Here is a 27,887-nt window from a genome sequence, read left to right on the forward strand (position 1 = left end):
GCTCCACAAGCACAGCCCATCATGGAAAGGTCATTTTGGGGGAATCAGCCCCAAATCAAGCTCCTTTGTTTGGAGGGCCCCCCATCCTCTCCTCATCTGTTCCTCTGCCAAATCTTCGGCCCCCACAGTGAAACTGGGGTGCCCCAAATGACATCATCCATCCTCAGATTCCCCCACATCACCCTTTTTATTCCACCATTGTCCTGGGTTTACCAGTAGCCGTTTTGCTCCTTCTTAGTAACTGGTGCAAGCTCTGTGTTTTGACTTCCAGCCTGGGCAGAGAGCTGGTAACACCGATGATTGTTTTTCATTGTTGCTAAGTAATGTTTATTCTGGCCAAGGACTTTCTGATCCTCATGCTCTGCCGGGCACGAGGGGAGGCCGGGAGGAAGCAGGGACAGGACACCTGACCTAAGCTAGCCAAAGAGGTATTCCATACCACAGCACATCATGCCCATGGAGGTAACTGGGAGTTACCCGGAAGTGCACGATCTCTCTTCGGGGGGGTCGAACTCGTTCGGCGGTGGTATCGTATTCTCATTATTTTCTCTTACCAATATTATCATTGGTGGTAGCAGCAGTGATTTGTGTTATACCTTAGTTACTGGGCTGTTCTGATCTCAACCCGTGGGAGTTACATTCTCTTGATTCCTCCTCCCCATCCCTCCGGGAGCGGGGAGGGGCGGGGCGGGGGGGAGTGAACGAGCTTTTGTGGTTGGGTTTAAATCACGACAACCACCCAAAAAACACTTGCAAAAAAATGAAAACAAAAAATGTTCCAAGGAGCAGCTCACTACTTCATTACTTTCATAACTGTCATTTACACAGGTACATGCACCCCTAAGAAAAGGGGGGGCTCTACTCGAAAGAAACAACAGGGACAGCACCCACAGCCCCTGTCCCACAGGCTATGGAGGATGGTGCCATGGTTCTTGCTCAGGCTCTGCTCTGTGACATTCCCCCTCCGTTCCCATGCTCGGATGAGTACCTCAGTGCACAATGTCCCCAGTCCCTGTGGGCTGGGAGGTATCTGTTGAGCATCACTAGATGCCTGCAACAAGTCACCTGAAAAACAGAAATCCCAAATTATGTTTCAGCATGTTAAAAAAGAAAAAAAAGGGCACAGAAGAACATACACAAATGCAATCAAAGGGAGATGATATAATAATTGTGAGGTTAGAGATACCCACATGGTTTTGCTTGGCAGGAGGAGTGGGAAGGAAGGAGATCAAGTCCCCAGCGCTGCAATCCACCAGGCTGCCAAAAAGGACTGGTAGATCTGCCAATGCTTTTGGCTGTCCTAAAGCACACAGAGAGGAACAGGTTTTTATGCTATCATAAAAACAGTTTTTAACTGTTAAAACTGAAAACTGCAAAATCGGTGATGCCATCAACTTCTGGGAGTTGCACTGCACTTGTGTCTTTGGAAGGAAATTGACTTTCTTTCTTTCTTTGTAGAAGGTGAAAAGTCCTCTTGCTGATGAGTTTACTACCTAGAACAGCAAGAAGGGATGTGAGGTACAGCAGAAGGGATCTGAAGATCCCCTCAGATGGAGAGTTCCACAAATGCAATTTCTTTGAGAAAGTTTTCTCTTCCAGAAACTTCTTTCCAACTGACGTAGAAATATACACATCATAGGGTAAGGAAAACGGACACCACTGAAGCAACAACTCACCAAAAATACATCCAGAGTCACCATCCCTGCTGACAAGGCTGCCAATGCTTCCCCAGAAAGCCTGGAAAACACACAGAAGCAATACCAATTTATCCCTTGGGTCCATGGCTCCTCTGCAACCTTGGTTGCTTCTAGTACAGACACTAGTGCCTTAGAGCAAGGTTCTCAAGTACTACTGCAAGCTCTTTTAAAAACTTATTAACTGAAAAATCAGAAAACTTTGATTGTGAATATCTGAACTCTTTCAAACACTTCTCTTTCAGCACTGCAGTATTTTCACAATTATCATTTAATTAAGTGCACAGAAACAGAAGATTGTGCTAACAGGAGACAATAAATGGAGGGGAGTAAGCTTCACATAGCATCACATGCTCCACAACAGACCTTATTTTAAATATTTGTCTTAAAAATATTCCATAGAAAAACAGAGAAGGAGAGTTGGCACAGTCTTGATGTCAACCTAAAAGTCCATACTACAAGTACCTTTGGAAAACTCCAGACACACATCATTGACACACCTAGTGCTTGCAGACCTCTACAGATTCAGCCCTCTTCCTTTTCCTTTCATTATGGAACAAAGGGCGACTTCAGTGAAATGGTGGCAGCCAACATCAGTCTGAGAGAGGAAAAAACCCTTTAACATCAGGCTGGATAGGAATCCAAAGCTTCCCTTGTTGGTGCAGCTTTGTGAAGACTACAACCAAGCCAAGGTAAAAACATTTTTCATCATTTTTGTTACAGCTGGTGACAGAGGCTGCTAGAGCTTTGCGTTGTTTAGACAACCCTGCCTCTAACTCACTGGCAGCTTTGAGTTTCAATAGAACTGCTCTGGTGGAAACACAAAGGTGAGGGACACAGATACCCACACGGTTTTTCTCGAGCCTACGTACAGCCAGGACTTCCTCACCCTACTGGTCTCAAGTTGGGTATTTTTTGATTAAAGTGTGCAGCAACACATCTGCCCTTGTCAATGCCTCCTTGCAAAAATTGAATTATTTTTATTTTTCCAGGCCGCTTATCCAAATAGCCAAGATGCTTCGCAACTGCAATTGTGCCACTAAAGGGCACAACTGAGGCTGCCTCCAAGCTTCTGACCATCCTAAGATTTAACAGACACATGCTCTATTCCATCTCCCAACAGCTAAAATACTTAACACTCTCAGACTCAGAGCACAACCCCGTGCCTGCCCATATTTGCCTGTTGTTTCTACGAGGAGCTGCTGAGTATCCCCGTGAGCATGGCAGCGCACACATCAGTTTCACCAATGTCGATGTTCAGTGAACATGGTTTCTGACACTTTAAACCAAAAACCGTATCTTGACACTTCACCACAGTGGAAGCGATCCCTAACTCCAACTCTACGAAAAAGCAGCAACACAAATTACAAACACACAGTAGCAACATGTCCCAAAACCTTAAGACCTAGAATAAAAAATAAACCAGCTCCATTGCATGGCAGAGGCAGGCAGAGAAAAGGGTCAGCATTCATAGCCCCTACAGGGCACGGCATTCTCTATTTCTGAACCCATCTGTTAGATTTAAATATTGCAGCACTACTACAGCAACGTTGAGAGTAGGCAATAACAGCCCTGCCACTGGACCTGCTATTGACTGACACCATTTACTCAGCAGGACACACAGACAGGGGCATGTTTTGCTACACACAACCCTGATTTCCTGAATATTTACGTTTCTCAAAAATAGCCATTTGCAACATACATTCATTACATTTCTACTGGCATCTAAGGGCTCAAAACTGAACTATACTGACACCACACATTACTAGAAATTTAGTTATACATATAAAACCAAAAGGCTACTTCAAATTTGCCCACAAAATTAGTATGAAGAAACAGAGAAGAAACTGTCCAAAAGACATTAACAGGCAGTTCTTAATTTATCGTAAATGAAAGTTCATGCTTTTACCTGCAAGTAAAACATTCCTACCTATCAAGGGACCAATTCAGGTACGGGGCATGCTCTGTTGACTGCAATTTTTGATCAGCTTTTCTGCACCAGCAGCAAATCTGCCTTTTCTCTGGGTTCCACTCAGAGTAGCTGCAGCACCCTTGAACTCACTTCTGCTGGCTGTGAACACCAGAGGCTCCGGCTGGGGGACTGACCACTCACCTGCTCAATGCTGGTCTCAGAGCAGAATGGAACCAAGCAACTGCCGCTCCTCCCCCAAGCAAAGGAAAACAATAGTGATGGGCTGCAGGACAGAGATGGGGGGTTAAATATAGACACAGGGAGCATGACAATGAGAGAGAAAAAGGGACAGAGAGGACAGCACTGAGGGAAAACAACTGTAATGCACAATGAGAAGCCCTGAATGTGCCTGCTCTGCAGGACTTGAAGACAATTTCATAAAAGACAGTGAGGATACAAAAGTAGCCACTGAACATTTTAAAAGCAACCACACTGAGGAAGAGCAACAGACGGCAGCAAATTAAAACCCAGACACAGAAAGAAGGAGAGAGAATGGGGAAGAAAGATTGACCAATAGGGAGAGATACAGATAGGAACAAAATGATGGAGAAGCAATGGGATGACGGACCTGCTTCTAACAACCTGTCGCTCCTGATGTCAATTCCTTGGCCTGAAAAATTGGACATGACACAAGACAGAGGAATAGGAGAGTGAAGGAAAAGTCACTCGGCATTTCTTCAGAAGAAAAAAACAAGAGACAGCAAAACAGTGACAGAGAATGGAGTAGGGATTGGGAACAAGAGAGGAACAAGAGAGACTGGATACCAGACAGAATGTGAGAGCTAAAAAGGGATGGGAAGCTGGATATAAGGATGGAAGAAAACCAGGACCAAACCCCAGTATTTATTACACGGTGTGGCTAATTAAATGTAAATAATCTACCACCTCGAATGGAACTACCCACCACAGTGGCTTATCCTGCATTTGTTTCTTGGCAGGGTACAAAGGACTGTAAAACCCATGATAAAACAGAGGACAAACGTGCTTACACGAGTTAAGGTAAATTAATTATGTGCACAAGATTTGATACTGCTTAGTCATAATCCTATCTTGTATGGCAAATTAATACTCTGTTCACTGAATTTCATTTCTGCCAATCCCACATTTATCCATGCTTCTCCATTAACCATCTTGAGTGTTAGATACAGGGTTGTTTGAAGATGATGAAGATGCAGGTTCCTCAGAAATCCTACACTGACCTTGAAGTTGAGCAAGAAGTGTTGAAAAAAAACAATAAATCTTAACCACAGATTACTTCAGTGGACACAGCATGCTAAGGCAAGTATGGGGGTACCCAGAACACAGAGCTCATCTTGAATCTGGTCCAAGGTGGAAAGAAAGCATCAACTGCTTTGGTTGTCTGGCTTTTTCAAATCAGTAGTAAACCTCAGTTCAGTCCCAGGCCTGTGCCATGAAGAGGGGAAAGACATTTCTACATGTGTAACAGCTTTATGTTCTATGCCAGTATTAATACATTGCTTTCCCCTGCTGCACTTCTTGGATATTGTATTGTGTTTTCATTGGTCATGAATAAATACATATGAAGAGTTTTTACTGTTACTGACTTCAGTTATTTTTGGGTTGAAGGAAAACCAAGAAAACATCATACATGAGGTAATTCCATTTTAATAGTCTCTGAATTTCCAGTATTTGAAAGGAAAAATAATGGAGTAAGTGCAGGAGTATGCAGCCATTACCAACAGAGCTGCACTAGTAAGCTTCTCAATGTTGCTTTTTGGTATTTCATGAGGAAAAACATTGAGATTAAGATTTCTCATCCGTCAGTTCTTGGGGGCCAGGGGTATAGAAGGAACCTGACACTCTTCAGTTGCCCAAGGACCACAGCTTACAGTTATTCAATATCTTCTGGTCTCACTGGATGAGGCAGAGGTATAATCGATTTCTTCTCTGCATCTCTGGAAAGAGCTTTTCTCATATCTGTAGTAAAAGGGAAAAAAAAAAGAAAAAGCTATTCTAGTAAGACAGACAATGCACAAAGCCACAGTGAATGAATTCTGCAGTGCAGTAAGATCAGTTTTTCAGCAGCAATGTTATAAATTGGAACATAACGCTGCATGAAACTCAACTGAATAGAAAGCAAATGGCTGAAAGGTTAAATACAGAAATTAGGGTGTCTGCAACACTGGCAGATGTCTGTTTGTAGCTCCTGTTTTTCACAGTGATACACACCATGGCCAGGTAACCCACTGAGGAGGATCTTAAAGAAGGTCTAGAAAGAAGCTGGTACTTAAGTTTTTTTAATAGAATTAACATTAACATACTTGAAATTCCATACTCCTTCCCTTTTAAACTGAAAAGGCCACCCAGTTCTCTCACACTGTTGACCACTGACAGCTGGAAATTTGTAGTTGGGCATCTGAGAAAAACAGAGTTTCAAGTCCCTTTTGTGGGAAAAAATGAGGAAAACACTGCAATTCCTTCCCTCAGTAACAGTAGCAAAAAGCCCAGCCCCTGGGTGTGAGCATTCCTCAGAAAGAAAAATTAGGTTAGAAACTGTATTTTTATTTTCATCTTACATACAGGATGAGTGTCATTGTACTTTTAGTTTATTCTTGTTTTATCTTTTGCCAGAGGTGCTACAAGAAGTGTAAACTACAAGATTAAGTTTTATAACTGATGTAATCTTCAGTAGGAGAAACTACCTAAAGAAGTATGCAAAATTCCATTCACCAACACCTATCCAAACTTGTTTTGAATTAAAAAAAAATAATAAAATCATACAAACAAACCCAGGAACCCTCAACATGAGAATCTTTCCATTCAGCTTGAGTACTTACCATGAGCAAGTACTTACCATAAGCATCTTCATCTGGCTCTCCACTGCTAGCAGAGTAGTACTCAAGTACTGTTCGGTACACACTGTAGCCTAGCTGCTTATACATATTTACTGCAACCTGGTTTGATACCCTCACAAACAGATCGACGAAAAATCCACCCTTTCTGTGAAAAAATCCCAAAATCACAGTAAGCAGCACCAAGTGAACGTGTTTCTAAATAATAACCCATAACTTGTGATCAGATCAAGAGCAGATCTATTGATGTGGAACACTAATCCAACATCTGTCACGCTGTGATAACAGATGCACTCCTTTACCAAGGGATAAATCTAGTACAAATTTAATTTTATTTTTGTCATTGACCATTCCTTTACAGCAACTGCAGGTTCAGAATTATGAATTGAAAGAACAGGACAAGCTGAACACCCACACAGGCCTCACAGCCATAAGAAATTATAAATAAATTAAAAAAATTAATCCACATTTTAGATTGCACTGACCTAGGGACTGCCTCCTTCCAAGCACACGGCCGGGAGGAGTGATGGAAACAGTTACAACTGGGCAGCTGCCCAACAGGAGACAACCCTTCTCCTAACAAGGCAAATTTCTCAAAACGTGGCACTACTTTCTGATACTACTAATTGCAAACGGGCTGTGCCTCCAGCACGAGAGAGGACATTCCCCCATGGGTTCATCTGATGCTAAATTAAACTTTCAGGAGGTACAAACACCCAAGCACAGGACAGTGAGCTAAGATACTGTTTGCCCTACAAAATTTTTCCAAGACTCTGCATGTGGGAATTGCATAAAGCCCATGATAACTGAACAAGTGTGTTTGAGGCCCTACATGAAGCAGTTGTTGTTGATGGGACCCGATGAAATCCATCTGCGGGTCCTGAAGGAGCTGGCAAATGAAGTAGCTAAGCCACTGGCCATCATATTTGAAAAATCATGGCAGCCAGGTGAAGTTCCCGACAACTGGAAAAAGGGAAATATAACCCCCATTTTCAAGAAGGGGAAAATGGAAGACCCGGGGAATTACAGACCAGTCAGTCTCACCTCTGTGCCTGGCAAAATCTTGGAGCACATTCTCCTGGAAGGCATGCTAAGGCACATGGAAAACAACAAGGTGCTTGGTGACAGCCAGCATGGCTTCACTAAGGGGAAATCCTGCCTGACCAATTTGGTGGCCTTCTATGGTGGGCCTACAGAACTGATGGACCGGGGTAGAGCAGCTGATGTCATCTACCTGGACTTGTGCAAAGCGTTTGACACTGTCCCACACAACATCCTTGTCTCTAAATTGGAGAGACATCAATGATAGGTGGACCACCCAGTGGATGAAGAACTGGCTGGATGGCCGCACACAGAGTTGTGATCAATGGCTCAATGTCCAGCTGGAGACCAGTAACAAGTGGTGTCCCTCAGGGATCGGTGTTGGGACCACTCTTGTTCAACATTTTCATCGGTGACATGGACAGTGGGATTGAGTGCGCCCTCAGCAAGTTTGCTGATGACACCAAGCTGTGTGGTTCAGTCGATACGCTGCAGAGAAGGAATGCCATCCATTGGGACCTCGACATGCTTGTGAGGTGGGCTGATGCCAATCTTATGAAGTTTAACCATGCTAAGTGCAAGGTCCTACACCTGGGTCGGAGCAATCCCAGGCACAGCTACAGACTGGGCAAAGAAGAGATTTAGAGCAGCCTTGCAGAGAAGGACTTGGGGGAGCTGGTCGATGAGAAAATGAACATGAGCCGGCTGCAGTGTGTGCTTGCAGCCCAGAAAGCCAACCGTATCCTGGGCCGCATCCAAAGGAGCGTGACCAGCAGGTCGAAGGAGGTGATCCTGCCCCTCTACTCTGCTCTTGTGAGACCTCACCTGGAGTATTCTGTGCAGTTCTGGTGTCCTCAACATAAAAAGGACATGAAACTGTTGGAACAAGTCCAGAGAAGGGCCACAGGGATGATCAGGGGACCGGAGCACCTCCTGTATGAAGACAGGCTGAGGAAGTTGGGGCTGTTCAGCCTGAAGAGAAGAAGGCTGCGTGGAGACCTCACAGCAGCCTTCCAGTACCTGAAGGGGGCCTATAGGGATGCTGGGGAGGGACTCTTCATCAGGGACTGTAGTGACAAGGGGTAATGGGTTAAAACTTAAAAAAGGGAAGTTTAGATTGGATAAAAGGAGGAAGTTCTTTCCTGTTGAGGTGGTGAGGCACTGGAATGGGTTGCCCAGGGAGGTTGTGAGTGCTCCATCCCTGGCAGTGTTCAAGGCCAGGTTGGATGAAGCCTTGTGTGGGATGGTTTAGTGTGAGGTGTCCCTGCCCATGGCGGGGGGGTCGGAACTAGATGATCTTGAGGTCCTTTCCAACCCTAACTGTTCTATTCTATGATTCCATGATTCAGGAAGCTCTTTTCTGTGAAGAAAAGGGCCTTTTACACAGTATCTCTGTTGGAATTCAGGCTAATTCTTGCCCATCCTGGGAAGTCAGCTTTCATAGAACCCTGAAATCTTACTGAACAAAGCAACATTTTTAAATCTTCTCTAGCTACAGGGAATTTCAGTCAGTTAGAACATTACTTAACATTCTGGGCATGCTTCATGAAAATCCTATACCTAAGCCATGAGCAGGTGTCTGTAGAAGGACTAGTTTAAAAGATAAATTCAATCTTTAAGTTTTAAAAGGTAACTTTAAGGATAGTACTCACTTTTCTGAAATTTCTTCCAGAAGTTCCATCAGTTTAGCAGCCAAACCCAGCCGTCGGAATTCTGGTGCAACAGAGAGAGCAGTAACATGTCCATGCCATTCTTCCCTAGCCACAGAGCCTTCTGCTTTACCCATTACTGTGAACACAGACAGCATCAGCACAGCAACATCTTCAGAACAATGCACCACACTCTCTGCACCTTTAGCAAAACACGCCCCAGCATATAAACAAACGTTGCAAGGACTATGGCAAAGGCTCACACAGAGTTGTCTACGTTATCACTCGGTGCTTTGGCAACCACTACAAATGTCATTTTGTTCAAGTGTTACAGCTGTTGCTTGATAGTGTAAAAAAAAAAGGAAAAAACTGCCACAATTATTCTGAAAATCCCTGTTTCAGGCATGACTGCCAAATGCAAATTTTAAGGAATTCTTGTAAGTCTTTAACTGAGCAGAATCCAGGATCTAACTAAAATAATGGAGGAATGGAGGGCTGGAAAGCCAAAACTAAGCCACCATCCTGGAAACTGCGGGAGACTTTTGGTGACTGTGGAGGAGCAGAGCCTGGGGGGCTTTGCCAACCTGGTAACAGAAGCCAAGGCCCTGTAAATACATACTGTTTAAAGAAAAAAAACCAAGGGACTGTTTGGGTGTTTTGGGTGCTTCTCTGTATTTCTTCTCCTTTCTAGAAAGAGCCAAATCAGTGTTAGTTCACTAATGAATACTCACAGTTCTACATGATACTCTTATAAACACCAGTCACTGCTAATAAGCAACTGATGTGGTAGGTACAGAGAAACCCTCTGGACAGGAAATGCTTTAAGCTTTACTATGTTAAATAATTTATTTCCCTGAAAGACACTTTATTCTGCTCCCCAAGGGAGGATGGAGGCAGGGGGGAAGGAACAAACAAACCAACGTTTCCATGTGGAATGATTTCTGCAAAATACAAATATTCCACAGCAAATAAAAAATAGACACCCAGTCCCAGAGCTTTCCCTTACAGGACACCACCAAACCCAAGCTCAGCATTTTTACTTATAATGACTGACAGCGTGAGATCAGAGCTGAGCACAGGGACTGAGGATTACAAGCTGAAAAAGTTGGGGCTGGAGAAGAGAAGGCTGCATAGAGACCTCATAGCAGCCTTCCAGTATCTGAAGGGGGCCTATAGGGATGCTGGGGAGGGACTGTAGTGACAGGACAAGGGGTAATGGGTTAAAACTTAAACAGGGGAAGTTTAGATTGGATATAAGGAAGAAGTTCTTTACTGTGAGGGTGCTGAGGCACTGGAATGGGTTGCCCAGGGAGGTTGTGAGTGCTCCATCCCTGGCGGTGTTCAAGGCCAGGTTGGACATAGCAATGGGTGACATGGTTTAGTGTGAGGTGTCCCTGCCCATGGCAGGGGGGTTGGAACTGGATGATCTTAAGGTCCTTTCCAAACCTGATTATTGTATGACTCTATGATTCTACGATTACTGAAATGCTTGTACCTAGGTAAAACCTGCTACCACAGCCAAGAGCCCTTGCCAGGCTATCAACACCAAATCAAAAACTGCTGCTGTGAGTCCTACCTAATACCCTAAGAAAGGTATGAAACGGGAAGATGCTATGCGACAGTCCTCTTCCCTGCTGGAAAAAGTGAGGAGTAGGAAAAGCTCCTGCGTTATAACCCCCCAACATGCAGCACAGCGAGACGGCAGCGCCGGGACCCGGCACTCACTGTAACCCATTAGCTCCCCGCCGGGCGCCTCGGCGACAATGAAGTACTCGGGCCAGTGCGCCAGGTACTGCAGGTAGAACGGGATCCCGTACTGGGCGCTCGGTTAAGGAGCAATCTGGGGCAGCCCGCGCTGCGCCCCGCGCTCCCCCCGGCAACGGGAAGGATACGGTCTCCGTCAGCGGGTCCAGGTTGCTGCGGGGGAAGAACAGCGGTCACCGCGGCCCGGCCCCGCCAGCCGAGGGGCGCCCCTAGCTCCCGCGGAGCCTGAGGGAAGCCACGGCCGAGTGAGGCGGAGCTCAGGATCAGCGGGGCCGGGCCGTGGCAGGCCGGTGCTCACATGTTGTTGAAGCAGAAGAGATCATCGCACGTGAAGGCCCGAAGCGTCGTCATGCCGATGCCGATGCCGGTGCCGGTGCTTGGTGGTGGTGCCGGTGCTCGGTGGTGCCGGTGCTGGTAGCTCTGCCACACCTTCCGCCACAACTCCAGACGTCATCATCACCGCCCCGGAAGCTCTCCCGCCCCCCAAAAACCCCTTCCGCCACGGAGAGGCGGAAGTGGAGAGATACACGCGCGCCGAGAGAGCTGCCACCAGGGGCTCTAGTGAGCAGGGGCGGGGGGAGCAGCAGTGGGGGGGCCTCGGGGAGCAGCGGGGGGGGGCTCGGGGAGCAGCAGGGGGGGGCCTCGGGGAGCAGCGGGGGGGGGCTCGGGGAGCAGCAGGGGGGGGCCTCGGGGAGCAGCGAGGGGGGGCTCGGGGAGCAGCGGGGGGGGCCTCGGGGAGCAGCGGGGGGGGGCTCGGGGAGCAGCAGGGGGGGGCCTCGGGGAGCAGCGGGGGGGGGCTCGGGGAGCAGCAGGGGGGGGCTCGGGCTGTGGAGGCTGCTCCCGCTTTTCGGGGCGGGGCGGGGCGGCTGCGGGGCCCAGTCGCTCTCGGAGCCTGGCGCAGGGGCGGCTTGCGGAGCGCCCAGGGGTATCCGCGTGGCGAGCCCCAGGCAGTACGGTTCCGCCGCACAGATGGACACTGCGCGTGGCGCAGCCGCAGCTCCCAGAGAAGGGGAAATGCCGGCGGACAAGAAGCTCTGTGGTGCTACCGTGGCATAGATGCTGTACAGCAGACCCAGGGAAAGCAGTCAAATGTCACAGCCTGTTACAGAAAGTTACCCTCAAAACTGGGATGAAGGCTGCCTGAGAGGCAGGCCTTAAGACTGGAAGGACACAGGGAAGAAACCCCGGGGGGGTTCTCCTGCAGAGGAGAAACATGCCCAACTGGCACAGGCACTCTGCTGAACTTTTCCTTAATTCCTCTTAACTTCTGATTCTCTCTCCAGATTCAAAGGACTTTCTGATTGTGACCTTACCTAATGTCTTGTTAGTGAACAAGATGGAGTTCGCTCAGTTTCTATTATGCTACATCGCTCTTCCTGTCATGTACATAAGACACAGAAGTTTGTGGCATGCTGATCTAAAGTATCAACTTCAGTAGTCACAAAGTCACCTCAGTGAGTTGTTTCTTTTGCTTCTTAGGTTTTCTCCCCAAGAATAAAAAAAAAAAAAAACAATAAAAGATGTGTGAAGCAACAATATTAAGAATAACTTCACACACTTCATTTATTCAGTTGTATGAGAGGAGAGAAATAAGGCAACTACTGTAAAAAAGTTGATTTCTCAGGTAATTTTTCTGCTTTGGGAAACAGAGTAGCGTATTTCATCCAGTTACAGAAGCTGTTCCTAAACTATTGATTTGTTTGGTAAAGAGCTCTTTGATCACAGAAAGCTGCAAACAGCATTACTGACAGTGCAGCTAGGAAGAGATTTGCTGTTATCAGACTGATTTTTATTTTGGTTCTGAGATCTTATGAATAAATCTATTTCTGTAAAGATGACCAAATCCAAGCAAATGTTGTATGGACAAACATGCTGGTGTTTATGATCTAATACAATGACAAGAACAGTGGAAGTTATATTCTTTTGATAGTTCTTTATATTGATAACAGTTTGATGCTCCTCTTTGTACACATCAGAAATTCTCCACATTCCATCATCCAGTTCTGACAGTGGTCTTCATAAACTTAGTGTTACTTTTAGTCCATTGCCACTTGACAATCAGGGACACAGAATAAAGAGGAAATACATGCCTTGAAACTTGGCCTTTATATTTTAGGAGGTCAAGTCAAGCACTGCCACGCAAATCCATTTTTTCTGAACCTGTCCTGCATGTATGTGGCTGAGCTTCGATATTTTTACAGGAACAGGCACTCAGATACACAAATACAACAGTATCTTTCTGTTTGCAGTTCCATATGCATGTTTATGGAAATTATTTTGTTGTAAAAAATGCTGTGTCTCCTTCCTGGTGTATGTACATCCTTCTGGCTATCGGCAGAGTGTTCTCACCCAGCTTGATTTATACACTATGACGACGGTTGTTGATCATGGCCACAATGTGTGACAGGTCCAAACTTTTCATCATAACCTCCATGAACTCGTCATCTTTCCTTGCTCCCTCCACAAATTCTTCCAGAGAAAGTTCACCTGTGTCAGGCACAGACAGAGGAAATTACAGTCATGTCAATCCACGTTTGAACAGGAAAAGGAGTATGGTAATCTAACTTTACAGACCACTTACTATACATGCAGTGTTCTAAACCACCAAGAGGCCTCAGAGAGTCTTTTTTAAGTTCATATGAAACTTCCCCAATATCCAGGCTACTCCAGCTTCCTTTCATTCCTTTCCCCACATCAGGGAAAGGGTATGTAAGAAAGAATAGAGGAAGTGCATAGCTAAAGAGTGGGATCATCCTGTAAATAAGGCTGTATTAGTTGCTTCCTTTTTGGCCTAACCTGTCAAGGTCCTAACCTACCCCATACTTGCTGGTTATCATGTTTAAAAGAAGTGACAGAAGAGAGCTGTGGCAGGCAGAAACAGGTTTTCTGTCCTAGGTCAAAAAGCCCCTGTGCAGGGAAGCAGCTCGGCAGAGTTCTGGAATAACAAAAGGGCATGCCAGAAGATAATAAGCACATGAAGTAGCAGGTATGTCTCAGGGACAAATAGCAACTACAGTGTCCTTGACCAGCTTTTGACTGACTGGATCACAGCACTTCATGTGCTTGCTGTACTGCCTATAGCAGACCCAGTGAAGAAACTGTGAATTTCCATTAAATTCCAGTTCTTCCTTTCCCTGCTGCTGAAATATTTAGGAGCAGTTTGGGACATCTGTTGATATTTCCCACTTCTACCTCTGACATCAGCTACACAGCAACATACAAAAAGGAAAAAAAAAAACAAACCCAAAACAACAAAATCCACTCCAAAACCCCACTACCAAACTCACGTGGGCAGAACACAGCTGAGACTTTGTGTGGGGGAAAAAACCTGTCATACTGATTATGTATGATACAAGGTAAGAATGCTTCACAAAATTCATGGGAAATGCATTCCTGGATGAGAATTCATATAACACACAAATATAAAATGAGGAGGCATAAAGTTCAATCAAGAAAGGAAGACATGGATGTCTCTCTCTAGCACAGAGACTATCTGTGTTGGATGATGTAGACAAGGCCTTTACCATCTCCATTCACATCAATTTTGTTGAAGACTCGGTTGGTGAACTCTTCTGCACTAGTTTCATGGTCACCACCATTAATAGCTCGAATAGCCTAAAAGAAAAGAGCAAGAATAATAGGAAGCTGCTTAATGGCTCCCAAAAAATGAGAGAGATTCCACTGCAGCCTGCCAGCATTGATTCAGAACAAGGCAGTCAAGCCTGGTACCTTCCCCATACAAATGAACCAGCATCATAGGTAAACACAGCAGAAATATGCAGGCCTTACAGTTGGCTCTGAAAGGTGCAAAGGGAGCATGGTTCTGAAGCACGGAATGAGCAGGGAAACCCAGAGGATCACCCTAAATCTGCTTAGGTAGCAGTTAAGTACTGCAGAAATGGCAGAATCAGGATCCACGTACTTGATTCACTTTTTATTACCCTATGGTCCACCAAGACCCATAAACACTGCCAAACACCCTTTACATTTGACATTATGAAATTCCTTTGTTATATGCTGTGATCATTTATTTCTATTCTTGCTTTTCCTATTTCCATTTATATACTGCTTTGTGTATGTAATGTTTTTCCCTGAAGCTCACTGGAAATTAATTTTCAGTAAACAAAGGTTAATCATTATTCATTACTATTTACTGGAATTCATCTTATTCATAACCATATAGTGAAGGGTTCTTTCTATGCCTTTTTTTTTTCCTTTGTTTAAGGATGTCCATGAAATACGTGATTCCAGAGCCTTCACATTGATTCTAAGACTACTAATTTTCTAGGTTTTACCTTCTGATATGTGGATTCTTCATTCTTTTTCAAATGCTGTTTTACTAAATCTAAGTATCATCTTAGCAACTTGCTAAGTCTGCCAAAAAAGACACTGAACTACACAAAAGCCAAAGGGCAGTAAATTCATTACTGTTATGGTTGAAGCCCAGCCGGTAACTCAGAACCACGCAGCCACTCACTCACTCCACGCTTTTTTCCCTCCCCTCCCCCACCCCACTTGTGGAGGGATGGGGAGAGGAATTGAAAGAATGTAACTCCCATGGGTTGAGATAAGAGCAGTCCAGTAACTAAGGTATAACACAAACCACTACTGCTGCCACCAGTAATGATAAGGAAGTAACAAGGGGAGAGAATATAAAACTAAAAGGGGAAACGGAAAAGGAAACAATAACCACAAGTGATCCCAATGCAATTTCTCAGCACCATAGACTGATACCCAGCCAAGCCCCAGCAGCAATCTGGGCCTTGTGGGTGACTCCCCCCAGTTGGGCACAACATGCTTTGGTATGGAATACCCCTTTGGCTAGTTTGGGTCAGCTGTCCTGTCTCTGCTTCCTCCCAGCTTCCCATGCCCCTCTTCACTGGCAGAGCATGAGACTGAGAAAGTCCTTGATTGGAGTAAACATTACTTAGCAACAACTAAAACATCAGTGTGTTATCAACACTGTTCTCAGACTAAAGCCAAAAACACAGCTCTGCACCAACTACTAAGAAGGAGAAAAGTGTTACTGCTGAACCCAGGACAATTGCCACCAGTTATCACCCACGGGACTTGTTTTTCAAGAGCTCTGTGTTAAACAGTTAATATTTCTTGCTTCACTGTGATATCTATGTATTTCTATTGCAAGTTATTGGTAGGAGGCTGTATATTTTCGATTTGGTTTGGTCTCTCCATGCCCAGCACTAAAATTCATATCCAAGCGAGAATTCATTGCTAACATATTTTTAGTGGTTTTATTTGTGACAACTCAGGCTTCAAATCTTTATCAAATCCATTTTCTGACTTACTTATTCAGAAATATGATTTATTTATGGTCATTGAATATTTCCTGCATCTTTTCAGTTTTACAGTATCTACAGATAATTCATTCTGAAATACTCATAAGGTCATCTTTATGCCTGTAATTCCAACACCTTCCACAATAGCTATCTGTATATTTCTTTTTTTGTTGTTGTTTTTTAATTGACTGTCATTCTTCTTCAAACTATTTGCCAGAGTCAGAAATGTTTTATTACGTAGGCATTTAGGAGCTGGTTCTAAGAAGCTAACTGGGAGTAACACTCCGACTACGATTTGCATGGGGAAAAGGAGATATGAAGGACATGTTGCAGAGACCACAACTGACAGTCACAGAGTCTGAAGTCTTGGAAAGTGCAATTTAGGTCCTAGGCAGCTAAAAAAATGTATGGAGTTCACTATGCTGGAACATATGCTGTGGTGGACTAGGAGATTGTGGGGAATTCTGCTAAAAGAAAGAATGCTGTTAAAGAAGGTCTCATCCAGGATCATCCATATGGGGAATAGCAAAAGTCTTACATGCGTGGTGAAATTTGTCTTTAAGGAATGAGAAAAGAACACAGATCCCTGCAGACTCACTTTAATGATATTGAGCAATTCATGTCGATCAATGCAGCCGTTGCCATCTACATCATAGAGCTTGAAATACCACCGCAATTTCTGCTCCATCTTCCCACGGAGAACAAGGCTGAGGGCAGCCACATATTCCATGAAGTCTATATATCCATCCTGTAGGAAAATGGAAACCAAACTGTGACAGGAACAAACTGAGGGAGTTGCTGCTCTGATGCTGTTTTACCTTATTGCTCTCTAGATTCACAGCTAAAAGAAAAAGAAAACCAAAATTGACCAGGTTCCTCCAAGCCCCATCCAACCTGGCCTTGAAGACTGCCAGAGGTGGGGTAGCCACAGCTTCTCTGGGCACCCTGTGGCAGCACCTCAGCACCCTCACAGGGAAGAGCTTCTGCCTAAGAGCTCATCTCAATCTCCCCTCTGGCAGGTTAAAGCCATTCCCCTTGGCCTGTCCCTACAGGCCCTTGTCCAAAGCCCCTCTCCAGGTTTCCTGGAGCCCCTTTAGGCACTGGAGCTGCTCTAAGGTCTCCCCTTAAGGAGCCTTCTCTTCTCCAGGCTAAACAAGCCCAGCTCTCTCAGCCTGGCTCCAGAGCAGAGCTGCTCCAGCCCTCGCAGCATTTCCATGGTCTCCTCTGGACTTGTTCCAACAGATCCATGTCCCTTTTGTGCTGTTGCCCCAGAGCTGGATCAGGACTGCGGAAGGGGTCTCCCCAGAGCACAGCAGAGGGGCAGGATCCCCTCCCTGAGCTGCTGTGCACACTCAAGCACATACTGAAGCTGGGTCATGGGGAGCTTCTCATGGCCAGTGTGAACAACCCCTCTCTGCCCACCAAAGCTGACTCCCTATGGCCTACTGGGAGAGAAAACTGATCCAGAGCCCTGGCTGCAAGAAAAGTGGAAGGTAATTCTGCGTTAGGTTTTCTGTACTAGTCTGCTTTGTCATCGTGGGAAAGCACTGCTATTTCAGTGAGCCGTAGATCTCATCTCCATTCTCTGGAAAAGAGGAAGTGACTGAAGATATTTTTTAAAATACATACAACACAATTTGACAGCTGGAAAAATTGTTTTGTATTTAGGTTTTTAAAATTTTGATTTCTTGAATCTACAAAGAAACTTAAAAATCTCATTTCCTCTGGAAGAAAAATGCCAGACAGTAAAGGTTCATAATCCTTAAACTTAACACTGACTAAAATTTGAAGTGGTTAAAAAGAAACAACAACAAAAAATGTATTTCTGTCAAAGATTCTGAATAATTACTTCAACAAATTACAGAGCATAAAAATGAAGCTTTCGTTTATTGAGGTATTTAAACAAAGTCAGGTTCCTGACTTTGCAACTGCAGGTGGGCTAGCAGAGCACTGCTGCTTCACAGCAAGCATCATGACATTTTCAAATACTCATCCAGGATCACTGTAGTATTCCCCTTATGTGAGTTTTTCCTAACTTCATTGAGCAAAGTCATGGGAAACAAAAACAGCTCCAAAGATGACAAGAAGGGCATGAGTGCAATTTTTAAAATAACTCTATTGAAAGTTTGTCCTTTCAGTCCTCAACATCTGAAGGTCCAGGGATCAGATGATTCCATCCATCATCATCTGTATTATGACAGAGTGGCTTTTCCTCTGGGTGCTGTTGTTCCTTGCCCTTATTTATGAAAGGAGATTAGATTAAGTGGCTGTTACAGGCTAAGATTAACTGATGTAGATCCATCTCCACTAGTTGTCACAATCTTACTTCGTTCCCCTTGAGATCACTATCACTTTATTTAGAAGATATCTTTTTACGACCAAATTTGAATTTGAGAGTCTTTTTAAAACATTGCTTACTGCATAACATGGGGCTTACAGAAGAACTTTGGGATGTGTAACATCCTTGAGCAAATTTTTAAGTCCTTAAATATCCCAAGAAATGGCAGAAATAAAGGGAAAGACTTGTACAAGAACTCTAAATGCATTGGCTTAGTTTATTTAACTGTTTCTCATCACTATCGTCATCCAGGGCACAGAGAACTTCAGGATTAGAAAGGATATTCTTTGAGATGTGCAGTCATTTCCAGTCATTACATGCACCACAAGGTCTCAGCTACCCTAATGGAGCCTGCCTGCTCTAAGAATTTTGTAATATGCCTTAGAATTCCTTAACACCTTATGCCTTCTCACATGTTGTCCAAACCAATGTTCTTTTACTCAGTCCCTGGGCTTTCCTTCTTCAAAACTGACACTGTGATTTCCCACCTGTTTCATGTGTCTCTGTGACATGCTCCTCCCTGATTCACAGACATTTGCTCCAGCCACTTCAGAACCTTGGAGCAGAGAGCAAAGCTGAATTATCGAGTCTGCCATAAAACCAAATTTCTCTGTTATTGAGGTTAGAGGCCTTCAAGCACAGGCTTGAGTATATATGGATAAAACCAGGCAAAAATGAGGGCCATTGCATGCTTAAAGAAATTATGGGGGCTACTGGTTCTTACCTTAAAGACAGCCAGTGGTTGCCTGTCACAGTGAGGAATACTACCTACCTCCTAGCTCGTGCAACCTGCTGTACCTCCTAGCACTAAGGAGAGCCACATCGATCATCTGCCAGTCTGTCTGCAGTGTGAATTTCAGATGCCAAATACCTGGAAGTTAATTCCTCTGTGAATGTAATAATGATTTCTAATTTTTTTGATTCCTGTAGTCTCTACTACCCAATTCAGATACATTTTCGAGTAATAAGAACATGTAAGAATAATAATGAAATCTCCTTTTGTTAGTATTTCGCTAGTCAAATAAGGCCAAGTCAATTAATACACAATAAGGAATTCTCAAAATTCAAAGATGAATTTGCACAAGGTGGTTAGATAAGAATGTGTTACTACCTGTGGTCATGTTATCAATGTCATTATTATACACATTCATTTGCTCCTTGCATTTAGCTAACTTTATGTTAGTGTCCCTCAGTAGCTTTCCACACTAATGTTTGTAAGAGAAAATGAAGGACTCTAAAAGTGCAGGAGTTGGTTCACTTTTAAGCGGCATGCAGCAGTTAATCTCCTTGCAGGAGAACTCACCTTATTCATATCAAATGTGCGGAACATCTGCTCAATGTACTCATTGGCCTCTGGATCCAGCCCTCGAAGCCCGAAGAATTGTTTAAATTCATGCTCTGTCAGCTGTCCAGAAGGACACTCCATCATGAACTTTTTGTACCAGTGGTGGATCTCGACAGCCTGTAGATCATCCACTGTGGAGGTGCTGTTGTTCCCCATATGTATGCGTGATCAGAAAAATGATGCTACAGGAATGATCCTCTTCCTCCTGTTGCTCTCACAGCACTGCCTGTCTGCTCCTGTCCAGGTTTGACATTAGTGTCAGTTAAGTGGGGGATCTAACTCTAATCTGCTTAGAGGACAATTTACAAACCTGAAAGTTTCAATGATACTGTCTTCTTAGAATGGAAAGGAGGTGCAAGATAATCTAGCAAATCCCTGCTATTTCAGGAGCCAAATCAGAAAGGGTGAGAAAGTTAATCAGACACTGGCTTCAGGAGCTGTACTGGTACACTACTCTGTTTTTAACCTTGGTATAATTATACATGAAGTTAAGAGGAAAAATCTACTATATGTGGGATTTGAGGTGAAGTAAAAATCTCCTCTAACTGGATTTGAGAGTCTCTTTTCTCAAATAGAAATGTTGGATAACTTAGTGTATAGGACCAGAAAGTGTTACAGAAGCAGCTCATCATAATGTCAGGCTATGTACAAAAAAAGCTTATCTTCAGACACACAAAGGGACAATGGCAGGTGGGGAAACCCAAATAATGCCCTGACCTGGCTAATCCCAGAACCACAGAGAAGTGCAGTCAACCCATACAAGTCTCATTTGCACAAACTTGAAGGAGCAAAAAGAGACAATCACAAGCTGGGGAACCCAAATAACCCAGCAGAAGAAATGAAGCCTCTGTCCCAGCTCCTTCTAAGGCTGTCATAAGGTAGCCATCAGCTCTGTGGGCCTGGAGGTGATACCTATCACAATAAGTCAATGGGAGAAGCTGTCTGAATACCTTACAGGCTGAGAGGGGTTACTGCCCAGAAGTATGGGAAACTTTACCGAGTGCAGGGGAAGAACATTTGGGATTGCACAAGTTATAATGGGAGGTTTATGGAACGAACCAAAGATGGGGAAAGGGGTGGATCTAGGTGGTTTGGGGATGAACAAGCATGGGAAAATGCTTGTGCTGCTCACACTTCGCAAAGTCTTCATGAGCAGATCCTCCTGGAAAAATATGCTCAGGCACATGAACAATAAAGAGGTGACTGGTAACAGCCAACATGGCTTCACTAAAGGCAAACTGCCTGACAAATTTGTTGCCTTTCTATGACAGTGTTGGTCATACTGAAGTTAATAGATAAGTGAATAGATAAGTGAAGAATGACTGATGTCATCTGCCTGTATCTGTGCAAAGTTTGACACTGTTCCATACTGTTGAGAGATATTAATTATTTAGCAGCTTCTTCCCTGGCACATATGATATCCTTGTCTCTAAATTGGAGAGACATGGATTTGATGTATGGAGCACTCGGTGGATAAGGAATTGGTTGGATGATCACACTCAGTGAGTTGTGGTCAATGGCTTGATGTCCACATGGAGACCAGTGATGAGTGGTGTTCCTCAGGGGTCGGCACTGGGATCAGCACTGTTCAGCATTGTTGTCAGTGACATGGACAGTGGGATCGAACACCCTCAGCAAGTCTGTGATGACACCAAGCTGTGTGGTGCGATTGACACACTGGAGGGAAGGGATGGAATCCAGAGGGGCCTGGACAGGCCAAAGAGGTGGGACTGTGTGAACCTCATGGAGTTAACAAGGCCAAGGGCAAGGTCCTGCACATGGGCTGGGGCAATCCCAAGCACAAACACAGGCTGGGGGAGACTGGAATGGAGCAGCCCTAAGGAGAAGGACCTGGGGTGTTGGGTGACGAGAAGCTCCCCATGACCTCGCAGTGTGCACTTGAACCCAGAACCCCTACATCATAAGAGGTAGCCACAGGTTGATGAAGACCTCAACCCTATACTCTGCTCTGGTGATACCCCACCTGGAGTGTTGTGTCCACCCTTGTGACCTCCAGTACAAGAAACATGTGTGCCTGTTAAAATCATAGAATCCCAGACTGGTTTGGGTTGGGAGGGACCTTAAAGCTCATCCAGCTCCACCCCCATTGCCAGACAGGGACACCTTCCACTAGAGCAGGTTGCTCCAAGCCCCTGTGTCCAACCTGGCCTTGAACACTGCCAGGGGTGGGGCAGCCACAGCTTCTCTGGGCACCCTGTGGCAGCACCTCAGCACCCTCACAGGGAAGAGCTTCTGCCTAACAGCTCATCTCAGTCTCCCCTCTGGCAGGTTAAAGCCATTCCCCTTGGCCTGTCCCTACAGGCCCCTGTCCTGATGCAGAGGGTTGACCAATGTACAGGGGGGTTGTACAAGGGGGTTATACAAGAGGGGATAAAGGAATTTTGCCTCTTTAACAGAAAGCATTGTTTGCAAATACCTGTAAAGCTTGCCATGCAGTACCAGGACAATAGGGTATTGATAAGGGGGAGAAACAGTCTGATATGGGGAAGAAGCAGACTGATAAGGGGGAGGAACTGTTACTTAGTTCCAGTGAAGACCAGCTTTTTGGTTTGGACTTTGACCAGACTCTTAAAGAGCATGCATGACAGCTAGAGGTGAAAAGTTCAGGCTCGAGGAAGACTCATTTACTTCATCTTGAAGACCCCTACTCACAAGAGGAAGACTCATTTACCTCATCTTGAAGACCCCTGCTCACAAGAGGAAGACTCATTTACTTCATCTTGAGACCCTCACCCATGACCGGGGGGGCACTGTGCAGGCACAAAGGACCTTCTAGCTCATTATAATACAAAGCGGGGATAGGACATGAATATGTATAGGCATATTGTGCCTTATGAATATATAAACTTTAGAGAATAAATGTAGAGGGAAACAACACTGAGGCACACATGCCTTTGGAGGAGCTATCCCCTATGCATCTCAGCACTGAGTAAAAGCATACCTACTTTACAACTTTAACGAGTTGTGGAGTCTATCCGTGTATCAGTACAAAGCCCCTCTCCAGGTGTTTGCAACCCCTTTAAGTATTGGAAGACTGTTGTAATGTCCCTCTGTTATGAGGTTAGAGCAGGTCCAAAGGAGGCGATGGAAGTGGTCAAAGGGCTGGAACACATCTCCTGTGAATAAACACCAAGAGAGTTGGGGCTGTTTAGCGCAGAGAGAGGCTTCAGGGATACCTTCTGCAGCCTTTCAATGTATAAATGGGACGCAGAGGAAAGACAGTCTTTTTACTAGGGTTGTAGTAACTGGAAAAGGGGCACCGGTTTTAAGCTGGCAGCGGGTAGATTTAGCCTGGACATCGCTGGAGCCATTCAGAATCACGCTGATCAGGCTTTAAGTAATCTGATACAGTCTGAGGCCGGGCTACCTCAGCAAGGGCTGCGCCTGAGCGTCCCTACCGGCCCCTCCCCGCCCGGCCCACATCCGCGCCACCGGACCCCAGTCACTGCCACGCCCCCAACCATGACCCAGAGCGCTTTCCTGATTGGTTGTTTCCTTGGTTTTGGGCGTGTCCCAGAAACCCGCTCGGGATTGGTGACTTTGTGCCATGTTGCAGGATAACCAGGGCGCCAAGGCGGCTGCTCCGCCTCAATTAGCTAATGATTACGTCCATCTCCGTGTCTTCGCAGCTGATTGGCTATCCCGCTGGGAGGCGGAAGCGGCTGAGACGTGTTCCGGTGCTGAGCTGGCTGTAGGTGGAGATGGTTTAGAGAGGTGGGGCTGTCGTTGCGATCGGTGGGTCTGGGATGTCGGCAGGTCAGTGATACCGCTCAGCCGGTGTGCGGTTCGCGGGTGGGCTCTGTCGGCAGGTCAGTGATACCGCTCAGCCGGTGTGCGGTTCGCGGGTGGGCTCTGCCGGCAGGTCAGTGATACCGCTCAGCCGGTGTGCGGTTCGCGGGTGGGCTCTGTCGGCAGGTCAGTGATACCGCTCAGCCGGTGTGCGGTTCGCGGGTGGGCTCTGCCGGCAGGTCAGTGATACCGCTCAGCCGGTGTGCGGTTCGCGGGGTGGGCTCTGTCGGCAGACCAGTGGTTCCGCGCTCGGTGTTGTACCTCCGCTGTGTGCGGTTCGCGGGGAAGGCGCTGTCGCATGGCTCTCGGCGGTGGTCCATGACTGGGGCTCTTGCGCCGTGCAGCTTTGGGGCTCTCCTGCCGGCGTGCAGGCTCAAGGAGCAAGGGGCCTGGTTGGCAGCTTCTTGGGGTCTGGGGCGGTGAGGAGCAGTGGGCGGGCTAGTGTCTTTTCTTGCTCTTGGGCTACAGGGTGCTGCCCGGCCCGGCCCCGCTGCGTCGGTGCCAGCGCTGCGATAGCTCTGCCTTTCGCCGACGGTCTGAGTGTGGTGCCCAGCGGTAACCGGCAGTGAACTCGGGCCTGGAAACGCTCCCTGTTTGTGAGGCCGGCCAGAGGTATTGCGCGCAACTAAGCTCTCGGTATATCTGCGGGATTGGTGAGGCATCCAAGTGTTCCTGTAGCCATATCCCCCCTTCCCTTGGTGAAGGGTTGTTGCTGGCTTCTGAGGCCTGTCACCAGATGACTGTGTGGTAGTCATGATCTGTTGCTCTGCTTGAATCCTTGTCCCTTTCCGAGTGCTTCTGCACAGTGCAAGAGGTTTGGTCCAGGGCTGGTGTAAAGCAGAAACGCCTTCAATGCGTGGTTGTCTTAAAAAGAAACGAAGTGCAAGGAGTTAGACTTATGTAGAATAAACTTAGAATAAATTAGGGAAAGCCACTGTCAAGTCTATATTCCTTGTGGCTGAAACGTAGAGGGTAGAATACATGGATTTATGCACTGCTTATTGCTCGTATGCAGGTTGTCCTGTGACTAGTAATGGACTTAGGCTGTTTAGGTTGGTAGGAGAATTACGTATCAGAGTAAAGTAGCCTCTTCTAGAACACCACTGGTAGTCTCAGTGTTCAAAGTAAAGTCTCACAACAAGAATGCTGAATAAAACACTATTTTAAACTACAGACAGGATACAAGCTGTAATGGCTTACATAATGAATACGATCTAGTGCTTTTGTATTCTGCTATTCATTACAAAAATGGAAATCCATACCAAAGCCAGTATGATCCTAGAAAAGCAATAGTCCTGCCTCTGAGAGCTGTACTGTTTACTTTATTTGGGGAAGGTGGTGGAACACATAATAACCTTTTGTGTTTGTCTACTCCTGTTTATGAGGAAATTGGCCAGCATTGTATAATGCTTTCCTGCTATAAACTCAGAAGTAAATATGAAGTGCAGGCATCAAGGTATTCCTGCCACAAGTCCTTGATGTTAATACATAAGACAGCTGCCACATCATGTGTGGCTTGTTGGCTTTGGGGCAGTATTTAGAGCTACATTGTGCTAGTTCATAGACTCATGGAATCACAGAATGGTTTGGGTTGGAAAGGATCTTAAGATCATCCAGTTCCAACCCCCTGCCATGGGCAGGGACACCTCACACTAGACCATGTCACCCAAGGCTCTGACCAACCTGGCCTTGAAAACTGCTAGGGATAGAGCATTTGCCGCCACTTTGGGCAGCCTGTTCCAGGACCAGGATCTTCTTTTCTCCAAACTTTCCATTAAGTGTCAGTGAAATGGGATTCCTGAAGTCTGGTCTTGCCACAGAAAACTGAGGGAAAGGAGACAGTGAGTGCCTCAGCCTTTTCTGTAATCAGGTCCACTGCCATATTTATGGAATCACAGAATGGTTGAGGTAGGAACAGATCACCAGGGCTCATCTAGTCCAACCTTCCTTCTCAAGCAGGGTTACCTAGAGCACATTGTTCAGGATTGTTTCCATTTAGCAGTGGGCCTGTGTTTTCCCTGGGGTTCCTGTTGCTGTTTATATAATTGTAGAATTACTTTTAATTCCCCCTCACATCCCTTGTGTTCAGTTCACCTCAAAATGCAAACAGAGGAACTAAGGCCTGCCTGCACTTATTTGCATGTGAAAGGTAACAGGCCACGCCATGTGCAAATAGGTGCAGACAGGCCTTAGTTTCCTCTGTTTGCATTTTGAGGAGGACAGCTGTGAGCCAAGCAAGTAAGGCATATTAGCTTGGGTTCAGTATTGGGTTAATGTAGCCAGCCTGGACAGTGGCCAGGGAATCTTTACATAGTCCATGTATGCATGCTTGAAATTGTAATTCTTGTAGCATGAAGATATGTGCTGAGCTCCACACATATTTCTGGTTACAGTGGATGTCTGTAGATGCATAGATTCTACTTCTTTCTACATTTCTAATACCACTTCAATAATTCATCTGTTTGTTCTATCATTCCTAAATCAGGTGATGCTTTTCTTCTTAGCAGTTTTGTCTTTGTAACTGTATTCTGATGCTTTGTTTTGCTTTAGGCTAAAGATGCTGAGCCGTTTGTCAGGTTTAGCAAGTACTGTTCTACAAGAGCTGTCAGGCGATGATGGGGATGCAGTTACTGAAGCTGGAGATTCAGTTACTGAATCCTCTGTAAGTATAATGTTATGTAAAGACTTTCAGATCTTATTGAGAGATAGTTTGGGGCGTGTGAATTACTTGACTGCAGTGAGAATTGTTTCCTACTTCTTCATTGCTGAGCACTAGACTAAGCTCATTCTGCTCTGCTTCTTTTAGATTCCTGACCCCTTAAGTCAGCAATTGACCTTAGCTCTTTTTGAGTGTGACCATCCAACTAATTCCTTATCCACCAAGTGGTCTATCCATCAAATCCATGTCTCTCCAATTTAGAGACAAGGATGTCATGCCTGGTAGCGTCAAATGCCTTGCACGAGTCCAGGTAGATAACATCAGTCAGTCTTTCCTTATCTGCCAGTGTCACAACCCCATCATAAAAGCCACCAAATCTGTCATGCTTAGTTGTCCCCTTAATTTCCGTATGTCAAGGTAATCCTGGAAAACAAACTGGAATTGGGGTGATGAAAGATTTTTAATTCTTTTTGTTTAAGAGTACCAGTGACTGTGTGTAGTATAAAGGGGAGCTCTGGATGAATGTCTGACAATGGAAGGCTTGACCTGTATGTTGCCCTTTTGGACTTTCGAGGCTTTTTTTTTTTTTCTCCAGAGCACTTATTTCACTGTTTCAGGTACAAGCTGTAGAACTAGAAGCAGGAAGCATGGAGGAGGCACCTGCGGAGCTCTTGCAGCGCCTGGCCCAAACAGAAAAACTGGTTGTTCAGCTGAAGGATTTGATCCGAGAAAAGGATACCCTGCTCCAGCAAAAAGAAACTGTACTTAAGGTATCACTTCTTTCACTGGGGATCTGGGAGCAAGAGTAAAAAATGCTGCTTCAGCTTTCTGTGCAAGCTGGTTTCTGGTTTCTTTTGAACATTTGAGACCTTCACTACTAAATGCATCAATTCCAGAGAATTACTGGAATACGAAGAATGGACCCTAAACCAAGAGATGTAGGATAGCCTCTGTTTGTATTGGTTAGAGGTAATTCCTCCTAGGAGAGATAAGTTATGTCCAAGTTATGTAGCATTTTATCTCGGAACTCCTCAAGGCCCCTGCAGTTTCCTGGTGGTTTGCAATAAATACTAATCTTTTCGTGAGGTTTTTCTTTCCCCACTTCAGAGTGTTTGAGACAGTGTATTCTGTGCTGTAATCACCCAATAGTCCAGTGTTTTTTTGGTATGTAACCAAAGATAAATATTGAATATCCTGAGGCATGACATGAAAGAAAATGCAGTTACTTAAGATGTTGTTGAGGGACTGCATATAGTAGAGGAAGTCAAACTGAGTTTGTACTAACTGCTAGGAGAAGTCCCTCAAGTGATCTGTCCCTTGAAGAGAAAATGCTAGAGCAGAAGTGAACTGTTCTGCTGTATGCAGTGTTCCAGAGCAAATTTGTTTCCTGGATGTGTTTTAGGTAGCACTGTTACTGGAGGCAGGTTTGGGCAAAGAACAGCAGACAGACAAATTATGTAACCTTTCCAAGTGGTGCTTTCAGGGTGAGAGCACTGGCATTTTAA

General features: G+C 45.4%; 3 protein-coding genes across 7 annotated transcripts in view; 1 reads left to right on the forward strand and 2 right to left on the reverse strand.

The window, feature by feature from the left end:
• Nucleotides 1-776: 776 nt before the first annotated feature.
• NAA20 (N-alpha-acetyltransferase 20, NatB catalytic subunit) lies at nt 777-11,514 on the reverse strand. 2 transcript variants are annotated; one of them, XM_065677201.1, is made up of 6 exons: nt 11,232-11,514; nt 11,062-11,086; nt 10,895-10,985; nt 9,173-9,308; nt 1,677-1,737; nt 777-1,065 (listed from the first exon to the last, which is right to left on the reverse strand). In XM_065677201.1, the coding sequence occupies exons 1-6, from the start codon at nt 11,282-11,284 to the stop codon at nt 937-939; spliced, it is 495 nt and encodes a 164-aa protein (XP_065533273.1). In that variant the 5' UTR covers nt 11,285-11,514; the 3' UTR covers nt 777-936. The 2 variants fall into 2 exon arrangements, with proteins under 2 accessions (XP_065533273.1, XP_065532447.1); XM_065676375.1 differs by lacking the exons at nt 777-1,065; nt 1,677-1,737 and adding exons at nt 5,277-5,604; nt 6,482-6,627 and having other exon boundaries at nt 11,232-11,491.
• Nucleotides 11,515-12,895: 1,381 nt separating this feature from the next.
• LOC136006695 (guanylyl cyclase-activating protein 1-like) lies at nt 12,896-22,890 on the reverse strand. 2 transcript variants are annotated; one of them, XM_065664764.1, is made up of 5 exons: nt 22,876-22,890; nt 19,872-20,149; nt 16,829-16,978; nt 14,458-14,548; nt 12,896-13,420 (listed from the first exon to the last, which is right to left on the reverse strand). In XM_065664764.1, the coding sequence occupies exons 2-5, from the start codon at nt 20,067-20,069 to the stop codon at nt 13,293-13,295; spliced, it is 567 nt and encodes a 188-aa protein (XP_065520836.1). In that variant the 5' UTR covers nt 20,070-20,149; nt 22,876-22,890; the 3' UTR covers nt 12,896-13,292. The 2 variants fall into 2 exon arrangements, with proteins under 2 accessions (XP_065520836.1, XP_065520826.1); XM_065664754.1 differs by lacking the exon at nt 22,876-22,890 and having other exon boundaries at nt 19,872-20,229.
• A 709-nt stretch (nt 22,891-23,599) lies between these two features.
• GOLGB1 (golgin B1) overlaps nt 23,600-27,887 on the forward strand; it is a 49,881-nt gene continuing 45,593 nt past the window's right edge. Inside the window, exons 1-4 of one of the 3 annotated variants that reach the window (XM_065678506.1) lie at nt 23,600-23,690; nt 24,192-24,335; nt 26,274-26,385; nt 26,978-27,152. In XM_065678506.1, the coding sequence (XP_065534578.1) occupies nt 26,336-26,385; nt 26,978-27,152 (225 nt within the window). In that variant the 5' untranslated portion in view covers nt 23,600-23,690; nt 24,192-24,335; nt 26,274-26,335. Of the gene's footprint in view, nt 23,691-24,191; nt 24,336-26,273; nt 26,386-26,977; nt 27,153-27,887 lie in introns of those variants that run through there. The other 2 variants (XM_065679202.1, XM_065680000.1) reach the window with 2 other exon arrangements.

Source organism: Lathamus discolor, chromosome 1 (genome assembly GCF_037157495.1).
Source record: "Lathamus discolor isolate bLatDis1 chromosome 1, bLatDis1.hap1, whole genome shotgun sequence".
Taxonomy (NCBI): domain Eukaryota; kingdom Metazoa; phylum Chordata; class Aves; order Psittaciformes; family Psittacidae; genus Lathamus; species Lathamus discolor.